At 50.3% G+C, this 12,155-nt stretch overlaps 1 protein-coding gene across 1 annotated transcript in view; it reads left to right on the forward strand.

Annotated features, from left to right (window-relative positions):
• Positions 1-4,487, forward strand: part of Tbl2 (transducin (beta)-like 2) — a 5,974-nt gene extending 1,487 nt beyond the window's left edge. Inside the window, exons 2-7 of the mRNA XM_013031817.1 lie at positions 758-879; positions 1,110-1,294; positions 1,880-2,031; positions 2,242-2,368; positions 3,057-3,209; positions 3,332-4,487. Of these exons, the coding sequence (XP_012887271.1) occupies positions 758-879; positions 1,110-1,294; positions 1,880-2,031; positions 2,242-2,368; positions 3,057-3,209; positions 3,332-3,794 (1,202 nt within the window). The 3' untranslated portion in view covers positions 3,795-4,487. The remainder of the gene's footprint in view (positions 1-757; positions 880-1,109; positions 1,295-1,879; positions 2,032-2,241; positions 2,369-3,056; positions 3,210-3,331) is intronic.
• The last annotated feature ends 7,668 nt before the right edge of the window (positions 4,488-12,155 follow it).

Here is a 12,155-nt window from a genome sequence, read left to right on the forward strand (position 1 = left end):
CCAGACTGGGGCTGGGAAGGTGGCTCAGTGGTAGAGCGCTTGCCTTGCATGCTCGAGGCCCTGGGTTCGATTCCTCAGCACCACATAAGCAGAAGGAAAAGAAAGCTGGAAGTGGCACTGTGGCTCAAGTGGTAGAGTGCTAGCTTTGAGCTGAAGAGCTGAGGGACAGCGCCCAGGCCCAGAGTTCAGGCCCATGACCCGACCCAAAAAATACATAAATAAATAAATAGCTAGCCCCTGCTGGCCTGGGACTCAAGATCCTCCCACCTTACCCACTCCATTAGTGTCATTATGTATGGGTATTACTATGCTTCCCTGTAACTGATTGTGTGGTATCTGCTTTGTGTATAGCAGTGTACCACTTTGTGTATAATACCCAGTTCTCAACTGCTCTTGAAGGAAACCAAGATACAGTACAATCACCTCAATTACCTGTGGTCCTGTCTCAAAAAAATAAAACGAAACCCCCTCCCCCCAAAAATAACAAGGATCAAAGCAATTTCTAAAAAAAACTTTTGTTCCCTACCTCTGACCCCCTTGGTCAGCCTCATCAGCCCAAAGACAGCCTCAGTCACTCATTGAGAGAGCCTGGATACAAACTGAGGATTCCGTTTTTGCCCACATCACACATTTCTCCAGGACAAGGGCCATACCTGGTTCATCTCTCTTTGCTCTCCTCAGGGCCTGGCTAATCCTAGGTAGTCAGTGAATGGCTTTGTGCAAGTGTATGGATGATTGACATGGCCCTTCCTTCTAGGCCAAAAGGTAAATGGATCCAAAAAATCGGGAACCAAGAAGCAGAAACAGCATCAGCGGATTCGCAAGGAGAAGCCTCAACCACACAACTTCACCCACCGTCTTCTGGCTGCAGCACTAAAGGTAAACAGTAGCCACAGCAGCATCCAGGGTGCCATGCACAGCCTCCAGCCCCACACATCTTTTCCTCAGCAGTAATCTGTGCATGTTTAGACCCCTCTACCTCTGACCAAAGTCAGCATATGTGTTCTGTCCTATCTCTTCTCATCCCAGCTGTCCTCAGCTCACTTAACCCAAGCAAGGGTTCCCCAGGCAGGGCTCCGATTCATGCTTTTCTCTAACCACTTCCCCAGAGCCACAATGGGAACATCTCTTGCATGGACTTCAGCAGCAACGGCAAGTACCTAGCCACCTGTGCAGATGACCGCACAGTACGCATCTGGAGCACCAAGGACTTCCTGCAGCGGGAGCACCGCAGCATGAGAGCCAATGTAGAGCTGGACCACGCCACCCTGGTGCGCTTCAGCCCTGACTGCAGGTGGGGCAGGATGGAGCCTCAGGGTTGCCCACCAAAGCTCAGCCCCTGTATTTGGCCTTCCCATGTCTGGGAGGGGAAATAAGGATAGAGAGATCCTGGGTAGTCTCCCTCAGGGTGACAGAAAGAGAACAAAGTAGCTGGATGTGGTAGCATATACCTCTGTGGTCCCAGCTACTTGGGAGGCAATTGAGGGAGGATCAAGGTCCAAGGCTGACCTGGGCCAAAGTACAAGGTATTTTTTAGATAGATCTGAAAAGTAACGCAAAAGGGCTGGGGGTGTGGCTCCAGTGGAAGAGCCAATTCAAAAAGACAGATGGACAGACACCAGATAGCCTGGGGCTTCTTGGGGGACTGCCTTTCACATACATAGTAAAGAAGCAGAGTAAAAATTGCTTCTACGAAAAGTGCCGGCGCTTGGCTTCCAAATGAAGTAGGAAGCCCTCATGGTTTCTTGACTTCTGGTAACTATGGGGTTCCGTTATAAGGATAGATTGTGGGGTGTGAGGAGGAATTTGGCATAGGACCTCAAACACACAGGCCTCTGTGCCCAAATGGAGGCATGACCTGTCTGCTGCCCATCTCTAGAGCCTTTGTGGTTTGGCTGGCCAACGGCGACACCCTACGTGTCTTCAAGATGACCAAGCGGGAAGATGGAGGCTTTACCTTCACTGCCACGCCCGATGACTTCCCTAAGAAGCACAAGGCGCCTGTCATCAACATTGGCATTGCTGACACAGGTGGGGATCAGGGGAGATGGAGCTCACCCTACATCTCAGTCCCTGTGTGACCTAGGGCCTAATGCTCCTGGAGAGCCACAGGCCTCGTGTTCAGAACAGAGGCCCAGGAGGAGGGAGGACTGGGAGTAGAGGCCTCACAGTGTCATCATGACACTGAATGACAGTTGCTCAGGGCCTTGCAGCAAGCTCATGTCCTTCCCTCCCGTCCAGGAAAGTTCATCATGACTGTGTCTAGTGACACCATGGTCCTCATCTGGAATCTGAAGGGTCAGGTGCTGTCCACTATCAACACCAACCAGATGAACAACACCTACGCTACTATCTCCCCGTGTAGCAGGTGAGGGTCGGGGGAAGAAACTGGGGCAGCTCGGTAACAGAGGGAGTCTGGTGCCAGCTCTAGCTCTTATGCTAGGATTCTGTATCGGCTGCTGCCTCCTCAGTCTCTCTTCTCACCTGTGAGGCTTAGAGGTTGGAGTGGGGGTATTGGTCATCTTAGAGTGAGCTCTAAGGTTAAACTGAGGTCACAAACATACAAGAGTACTTTTTTTTTCGGTCGGTCACGGGGCTTGAACTCTGGGCCTGGGCCCTGTCCCTGAGCTCTTCAGCTTAAGGCTAGTGCTCTACCACTTTGAGTCACAGTGCCACTTCCAATTTTCTGGTAGTTAATTGGAGATACAACTTTCCTGCCATGGCTGGCTTTGAACTATGAGCCTCAGATCTCAGCCTTCTGAGTAGGATTACAGGTTTGAGCCACCAGTGCCCAGCTACAAGAGCACTTTTTAGATCTTGGAGTTGGGCATTGGTGGCTCACACCTATAGTCCTAGCAACTCAGGAGACCAAGTTCTGAGGATCACAGTTTGAAGCCAGCCCAGACAGGAAGAGTCCATGAGACTTATCTCCAATGAACCACCAAATAGCCAGAAGTAGGGCTGTGTCCCCAGCACCACGAGAAAGAAGAAACTCTCGGAAAACAGGTGTAATGTCTTTAAAATTCAGTTGTCAAGGAACGTGGTTTGTGTGGCAGGTTCGTGGCCTCTTGTGGCTTTACTCCAGATGTGAAGGTCTGGGAAGTCTGCTTTGGGAAGAAAGGGGATTTCCAGGAGGTGGTGCGAGCCTTTGAACTGAAGGGTCACGCCGCAGCTGTCCACTTCTTTGCCTTCTCCAATGACTCCCGGAGGTGAGTGAGGGAGGGAATGTGCCCGTGTGTTCCTGGGGGCTCTGGATCCCAGGTGCCACCCTATCTGTGCCTGGCCTTCTGGTGGGGACATCAGGGCTCAGGCTGGCCTTCCTGTGTTGTAGGATGGCCTCTGTGTCCAAGGATGGCACGTGGAAACTGTGGGACACGGACGTGGAGTACAAGAAACAGCAGGACCCCTACTTGCTGAGGACAGGCCGCTTTGAAGAGGCAAGCACCATGCCATGCCGCCTGGCCCTGTCCCCTGACACCCATGTGTTGGCCTTGGCCAGTGGCACCAGCATCCATCTCTTCAACACTCGTCGGGGTGAGAAGGAAGAGTACTTCGAGCAGGTCCATGGGGAGTGCATCACTGATTTGTCTTTTGACATCACAGGCCGCTTCCTGGCCTCATGTGGGGACCGGGCGGTGCGGCTCTTCCACAACACCCCTGGCCACCGGGCGGTGGTGGAGGAGATGCGGGACCTCCTGAAGCGGGCCTCCAGCGAGAGCACCCGACAGCGGTTGCAACAGCAGCTGGCCCAGGCCCAGGAGGCCCTGAAGAGCCTGGGGGCCCTGAAGAAATGACTGGCTTGGGATCTTGTGTTCCTAGGTGCCTATGGGCAGAAACCTTCTAAAAGGCGTTCCCCTGGTGGCCCTCTCCTCCTTTGTCCCATTGAACTATTCTTGCCTCCTCAGATCTCTCTCTCTCCTTACTGGTTTTGCCTCCTCCCAGACTGGAAGCAAAGGTGCTTCTTTTTCTTGGGTTCAAAGGGTGGTGGTGTTTCCCCCCAGCACTGAGGAGAAGGGGTAGAGAGAAGAGACAGGGCATACCTTGTCATCTGCAAAACTAAGGATATATTTGAGCCATGTCTCTCAAGTCTTCAGGCTGAGATGAAGTATACAGCTAAAAACCAGGCAGCTGTGTTAGGAGGTGAGATAGTAGGGGATCTTCAGCACACCCATGCTGCAGGGGTGGGCAGGGCAGGGCTGGGCTGGGCTGGACTGGACTGGACTGGACTGGACAGTCTTCATCTGGGCTTCCCCACAAGAAATAATGAAGGCCAACCATTCTGGGCCTCTGTTTTCTTATTTGTAAAATGGGAACTAATGCTTTCTGCGACCTTCAGGAGTTGTAAGGTTAAGAGGGTAGAACTTTCTGCCTTTGGAAGAGAAGGTATTGGATTCCGTCCAGTGTTGGGAATCTAACTATGCTTGGAAACTGTATTAGAAAGAAACACATTTCCTTGGGAAGGGAAAATTTACTGCAATTCCATCCTATATTGTATGTGTCATGTTTGGTCCCAGCCTGGGACTCCCGCTCTTTGGAGAGGAGGGGGCTGTTAACCACTTCGTCACATGTTTCTTGGGACCAGTGCAGGACCAGGTTCGGGTGATAAATAGGAAAAACTGTCAAAAATGGTTGATGGGAGAGAAACAAAGTGGCATTTATGAAATGCCTTAGTTTGTGGCTGCCGTAAACTGTTGTAAAGGTCAAGGGGCAGGGGGGGGACTGGGTGAAGGCAGACCTGATAAGTTTTTGTTCTAGAATCTACCAGTGGCTTCAGGACTGCTTGCTTGTGGGAAGTAAGGGAGATGAAGAATCCAGACAAAAATGTCTCTTGATTCCCACACTGGAAGCGGGACCCCTCTTCAGCCACTCCAGTGCTGTGGAATGGAAGGAGGGGCCCCAGCTTTGAGGTCAGTTGACCAACTCTTTCCCTTAGTGCCTCCATCCACCACCCCTCTGCTGGCCCACAGGAAATTCTGTGATTCCTCTTCAGACAAAGAAGGAATTTGCCTTTCCATCTTTTCCTGTTGCTGTACTGGCCCTAGCCACTGCCACAAAGTGTGCTTCCAAAATATAGCCAAGCTGGGCGCTGATGGCTCACACTTGTAATCCTTAGCTATTCAGGAGGCTGAGATCTGAGGATCGCATTTCAAAGCCAGCCCTGGCAGGAAAGTCTATGAGACTTACCTCTAATAAACCACCCGTAAACCGGAAGTGGCACTGTAGCTCAAGTGGTAGAAGAGTGCTAGCCTTGAGCTGACGGACTGAGGGACAGTTCCTAGGCCCAGAGTTCAAGCCTCATGACCAACAACAAAAAAAATGCAGCCATCTAGCAGTCCTCCATTTCCTATGTTCTCTCATGAAGTTGCTTCTGCATAGCAGATCTCATTCCTGACAGAGCCCTTTAAACGCTTCCCATCTATGACTCCCCATGGCTTGCAGCCCAGGCTAAACCACTGGCCTCTGCTGGTCCCCTCTCTGTGGAAGTACTTTTCCTTCCTTTCCTGTCTAATGGCAGCTTTTGTCCACCCTGCCCACTACTAACACACCACATGTTGCACTGGTCTATTTTCCTGATTTTGAGTTTGACTGGAATGATATTTTCTTCTGGGGCCTCAGGGCAACAGGTAGAATGCCAGCTGGATACCGAGTGTATAAATTGTCCTGGTAGGACAGAAGGAATTAGTTATATCAGCCGTTTGCTGGTGCTCATGAGCCCTGGGTGAGGGACAAGAAGCTACCATCAATTGTTCATGATGCTGGCACAAGTTGCTCACTTCATCAAAGCTAGGTTTTGTTCATTTTTAAAAATGAACACTAGGGGCTGGGAAGGTGGCTCAGTGATAGAGCGCTTGCCTTGCATGCCTGAGGCCCTGGGTTCGATTCCTCAGCACCACATAAGCAAAAAGAAAAAAGCCAGAAGTGGCGCTGTGTGGTAGAGTGCTACTTGAGCTGAAGAGCTGAGGGACAGCACCCAGGCCCAGAGTTCAGGCCCCACGACCGGACCAAAAAAAAAAAGAAAAAAGCCGGAAGTGGCGCTGTGGCTCAAGTGGTAGAGCGCTAGCCTTGAGCTGAAGAGCTGAGGGACAGCGCCCAGCCCAGAGTTCAGGCCCACAACTGGACCCCCCTCCCCCAAAAAAATGGTAGAATGTTTGCCTAGCATGCCTGAAGCCCTGGGTTCAATTCCACATAAACAGAAAAAAACAGAAGTGGCGCTGTGGCTCAAGTGTTAGACCACTAGACTTGATCAAAAACAGCTCAGGGACAGTGTCCAGGCCCTGAGTTCATACCTGTGACTGGACCACACCAAACGCTGGCATGGGCCAGATACAATCCACCATTTTCTCATTGGCAAACCTGTGCATTGTTGAATCTGCTGGGATGTGAGACTCAGCCTGAATCTTTGTCTGCTTTGTCTTGGGCCCCAGGCACAGTAGCTGGGCCCCTGTAAGCCCCAAGCCCTCCATAAATGCTGTACTGAAACCAAGAGGACAGAAAGCCTGCTATCCTCCCTTAGCTTCCTGCACACCCAGTTTGCATTGTTCTCTTCCTGATCAGATTTGCCCTGATACCCTCCAGGTGGGCCTGGTGAATACTGCAGCAGTGGCGGTTCCTTCTATGGCACACACAGGAAAGGAGGTGATCAGGAATGTTTTTACTGAAATCAGAAGTCTAGTTGCAGCCAAGCCACTTTTTGACTAGAGCAGGTAGATAGACTGCTTGCCTTTTCTTGATTTTGTTTCCTTATCTGTAAAATGGGAATAAATATTGTCCTGTCTACCTTGTTGCATTATGAGTTTCCAATGAAGTAAATGCAAAGCTAGTGACATTACCAGTGATGGTGAGTTTGGTTTGATTTTTTTTTTTCCAGGGGGTGGGGGGTTGTACTGAGGATTGAACTCAGGACTTTGGGCTTGCTAAATGGGTGTTGTACCACTTGAGCCATACCTTTAACTCCCTTTAGGGTTGGTTATTTTTGAGGTAGATCTTGCTTTATGTTCAGGCTGCCCTGGACTGTGATCCTCTTACTTGTGCTTCTCCCACATAGCTGAGGTTGACAGATGAAGCCACCATCCATTCATTCCCCCATACCTGTAATAACAGGCCTGTGCCTCTGCTCCTGACTTTGGTTGAGATGGTGTCTTCAGAACTTTTTGCCCAAGCTAGCTTCTAGCCATGATCCTCTGATCGCCACCAAATTAGCTAGGATTATAGGCTTTTATGCTGGTCTGGTCCTAGGGCTTGAACTCAAGGCACTCTCCTTGAGCTTTAGTGTTTAAGGCCTATATTCTACCACCTGAGCCATAGCTCTAATTCTGGCTTTTTGGCTTGGAGATACAAATCTCATGAACTTTCCTGCCAGGGCTGGCTTTGAACCACAATCCTCAGATCTCAGCCTCCTGAGTAACTAGGATGGCCTGAGTGAGCCCCTGGCCTGGCTTCCATGCATGTTTCCTGTAGTTCATGAGGCAGTGCAGACCCTCCCTGGTGGGTAAGTGACTGACCAGTCCGTAAGTCCCTTGGATTTTGCTGGAACTTTAGAAAAGTGGGAAATATTTGGTTTTTATTTATTTTTGTTCAGTTGGGGGGCTTGAACTCAGCCTGGTCTCTGGTCTCTGTCCCTGAGCTCTTCAGCTCATAGCTAGTTCTCTACCACGAGCCACAGTGCCACTTCCGGTTTTCTGAGGGTTAATTGAAGATAAAGAGTCTCATGGACTTTACTGCCTGGGCTGGCTTTGAACCACAATCCTCAGATCTCAGCCTCCTGAGTAGCTAGGATTATAGGCATGAGCCACCAGCACCCAGCTTAGAAAAGTGAAAAGATTTTGAGGTCTTCTGCCAGGACTGCTTACCAAGTAGGATGTAAGCTTGTTACCATGCATAGTGCTGAGAATGAAGCTGACGAGAAATGAGAGCCAAAAGATGTAAGAGGTCTTGCTAATCCAGTGGCCACTGAGCCCAGACAACGCCACCAGTCTATGCTGTACTTTAAGCCCATTTGGTCCTGGTTATGTGCATAGGGTCAGGGCTTGACCTTTCATTACTACAATCCCAAAGCTGGTAAGAAGAGATAGCATGCCTAGATTGAGTTGGTTGTGATGTTGGAGATCAGACCTAGCTAGGGTCTTGGGACATAAATACTCCCTGCTTTGCTACACCTCCAGACTAGAGATTTACCTTTGCATCTGTGCACTGCTAAAGTATGTAACTTTAACCAGTAGGCATCACCTTAGCATTTGTAAAGTTAGGACAAGAATACTATTGGAGAGATGCTGGGAAGGTGGCTCAATGGTAGAGTGCTTGTCTCACATGCATGAGGCCCTGGGTTCAATTCCTCAGCACCACATAAGCAGGAAAAGGCCAAATGTGGCTCTGTGGCTCAGTTGGTAAGAGCGCCTTGAGCTGAAGAGCTGAGGGACCGTGCCCAGACCCTGAGTCAAGCCCCGGGACTGGCGCCAGTGGCTCAAGCCTGTAATCCTAGCTATTCAGGAGGCTGAGGCTGAGATCTGAGGATCGTGGCTTAAAGCCAGTCCAGGCAGGAAAGTCAATGAGACTTTTTTGTTTTGGGTGGGGGGTCCAGTCATGGGGCCTGAACTCTGGGCCTGGGCACTGTCCCTCAGCTCTTCAGCTCAAGGCTAGCGCTCTACCACTTGAGCCGCAGCGCCACTTCTGGCTTTTTTCTTTTTGCTTATGTGGTGCTGAGGAATCGAACCCAGGGCCTCATGCATGCAAGGCAAGCGTCTACCACTAACCCACCTTCCCAGCTCCAGTGAGATTCTTATCTCCATTAAACAGCCAGAAAACCAGAAGTGCTGTGGCTCAAGTGGTAGAGCGCTAGCATTGAGCTGAAGAGCTGAGGGGCAGCACTCAAGTCCCAGAGTTCAAGTCCCATGACCGACAAAAAAAAAAAAAAAAGAATCTCACTCCAGCTCAAGCAGTCTGGAACTTGAATTCCTCTGACCTCAGCCCCCAGAGTGCTAGAATTACAAGTGTGCCCTACAACACTTTTCTTTCCTAGTAGCTCTTGTAAGGCAAAAATTATGTCCATATTGCGCGTAGAAAACTCCAACTTTGGAGATTAGTTGGCAAGAAAGACTTCAACTCTGAGTCTTAGTATAGAGCTCACGCTTGCCCCTAGTGATCCCTGTAATCTTGATTTTCCCATTGAAAGGTAAGGAAGGTCTCTGGGAACAGGGACTGCAGTGTTTGGTTTCTTAGTGCTAGAGGTAGAACTAAGGGTCTTAAGCATGATGGCTGAGTGGTCTACCACTGAGCTCTGCCCCTGCCCTGCATCTCTTTTTGTTGCACCACAGGAGTGTGAGCACAGTAGACCATGATTTTGCCTTTGCTGGGGAATATGGCAAATGTTTATTGACTGCTCAATAGTGAATGAACTCACGACCGACTGTGTTGTGCTGTTACCAATAAAAATCAGTTACTTTCTAGGTTAACTGCTTTTTGGTTTTTTTTTTGGTCCGGTCGTGGGGCCTGAACTCTGGGCCTGGGCGCTGTCCCTCAGCTCTTCAGCTCAAGGCTGGCGCTCTACCACTTGAGCCACAGTACCACTTCCGGCTTTTTGGTTAACTGCTTTTTGGGTTCATGCCCTGAGTGTGATTTTCTCAGGGACTGATGATTCCTGAGAGAGAGGAAGTAATCAAAGTTCCAGAACTACAAAGCCAGACCCTGAGGTTTGGAGGTCATGGCCACTTGGAGCTTTGACTCACTTGCATCAGGGCTAGATCTATAGAGACAAGGAAATGTAGCAGCCACAGAAAGGCAGACATGCAGGGGACTGGGGGCTTCAGATCATCAGAGCCCCCACTCATTCTTCCCCTAAGATCTCCAAGATTTTTTTTTTTTTGGTCCAGTCGTGGGGCCTGAACTCTAGGCCTGGGAGCTGTCCCTCAGTTCTTCAGCTCAAGGCTAGCGCTCTACCACTTGAGCCACAGCGCCACTTCTGGCTTTTTTCTTTTTGCTTATGTGGTGCTGAGGAATCGAACCCAGGGCCTCAGGCATGCAAGGCAAGCGCTCTACCAATAAGCCACCTTCCCAGCCCCTTACCAGGTCTTTTACATCCAGCTCACTCACAGAGTGTGAGGTGCAGCATCCTCTGCCTCGGAATCTGCAGACTGTGCTAACACTGTAATGGAGACACAGGCATACCTACCAAGGTCTCTATCCAGCCAATAGGTTTGACAACCCCAGTAGGTCTTTGGTTTGTCTTCCCCCTCTCCGCCCCTCCCCCCCCCCAGTCCTGGTGCTTGAACTCCAGGATCTGGGTACTGTCCCTAAACTTCTTGAGCCACAGCACCACTTCCGACTTTTTCTGTTTATGTGGTCCTGAGGAATCAAACCCCGGGTTTCATGCATGCTAGGCAAGCACCGTACCACTAAGCCACATTCCCAAACCTACTTGGTTTGCTCTTTTATTTTTATTTTTTGTTGGTTGTGGGCTTGAACTGTAAGCCTGGGCTCTGCCATGAACTCTTGCAGATTAAGGCAAGTGCTCTACTACTTGAGCCATAGTACCACTTCTGGTTTTCTGGTGGTTAATTGGAGATAACAGTCTCACAGACTTTCCTGCCTGGGCTGGCTTTGAACCATGATCCTTATATCTTAACCTCCTGAGTAGCTAGGATTACAGGTATAAGCAACCAGTGCCCAGCTTGATTTGATTTTTGTGATGGGATCTCTGTGTAGCCCAGACTGGCCTGAGACTCCAGGGATCAAGAAATCTTGTTTTAGCCTCCTGTGATGCCTGGACTACAAGCCTGCATCATCATGTCTGATATGTTTCAGGCATTTGAAGCTCAGATATAGGATAAAACTTTAAGCAACAAACTCAAGATGACAGATGTTAACTCTGAAAGTGATGATTGATGATGGTGATTGATGGAGTCTGGTTTTTGAGTCCTATTTCCAGTTTCTAACAAAGTAGGTTCTGAGCTGGGCTTGACAGAAAAGTCCCTCCTTCCAAAATAGCCAGGAAGGTGGCTCAGTGGTAGAGTGCTTGCCTTGCATGCATAAGACCCTGGGTTCAATTCCTCAGCACCACATAAGCAGAAAAAGCCAGAAGTGGCGCTGTGGCTCAAGTGGTAGAGCTCTAGCCTTGAGCTGAAGAGCTGAGGTACAGTGCCCAGGCCCTGGAGTTCAGGCCCCACAACTGACAAAAAATAAAAATAACCAGCAAAAGCAGTTGTGGCTCAAGTGATAGAGTGCCAGGCCAGCAAACAAGCCAAAGGAGAAGACCAAGTTCAAACCTCAGTACTGAATAAAAAAGTAAAAATTTAAAAAGGGGGGAGGGGGATTCCTGTACTGGTGGCTCAAGCCTGTAATCCCAGCTACTCAGTAGGCTGAGATCTGAGGATCATGGTTTGAAGCCAGTCTGGGATGTCCATGAGATTTATCATCTATAAACTAACAAAAAGCCCGAAGTGCAGCCATGGCTCAAGTGGTAGAACACCAGGTTTTAGATAAGCGTTCAGGGACAGTGCCCAGGCCCTGAGTTCAAGCCCTGGTACAGACACACAGCGCACAGGCAGGACAGTGGCACCAGAAGCCAAAAGTATTCCATCTGCTAGGCGCCTTATGGTTTACATGGCTCATCCTCCTGCCTCACCAATTTTCAGAATCAGGGCTGGGTGTGCCCTGGGAAAGGAACCGTAAGCTCACACACCCTGAGGTCTAGTGGTTTCCACATGAGAGAGGAGGGTGCTGTGCAGACACAGCCGAGGGCAGGGCTGTAGGGGGGAGCCAGGGGAGCCCAAGAGCTTTGGAGGCTAAGGTAGCTTTTGCCCAGCGTGCAGGTGCAGGACGCAAGCGCAGAGGAGGTGAAATCCTGCAGAAAGGTGTGAAATTCCCCACGTCTGCAGAGTAGATTGGCTAGGGCTGATGGGGCCCGCCTGCAAGAAAGGGAATATGGTACAGAACCTTGATGGCTTTAAGAACATCAAAAGCAGCAGGGGCAGGAAGTTGATAATCTCTGAACCCCAAGCCTCAGGGAAAGACCGAGAACTGCACTAGCAGCACCTCGCGCCTCGCCTGGCCCATGGCACGTGCAGCCGCCAACAGCACACCTTGGGCCCTAAGGGCGCCCGAGGGCCTCTGGGGCCCGGCTGGGCCGCCCGGGGCAGGGTGCGCAGGCGCGCGAGTCCTCC

The sequence above is a fragment of the Dipodomys ordii genome, unplaced genomic scaffold (assembly GCF_000151885.1).
Source record: "Dipodomys ordii isolate 6190 unplaced genomic scaffold, Dord_2.0 Scaffold143, whole genome shotgun sequence".
In the NCBI taxonomy this organism is placed as follows: Eukaryota; Metazoa; Chordata; class Mammalia; order Rodentia; family Heteromyidae; genus Dipodomys; species Dipodomys ordii.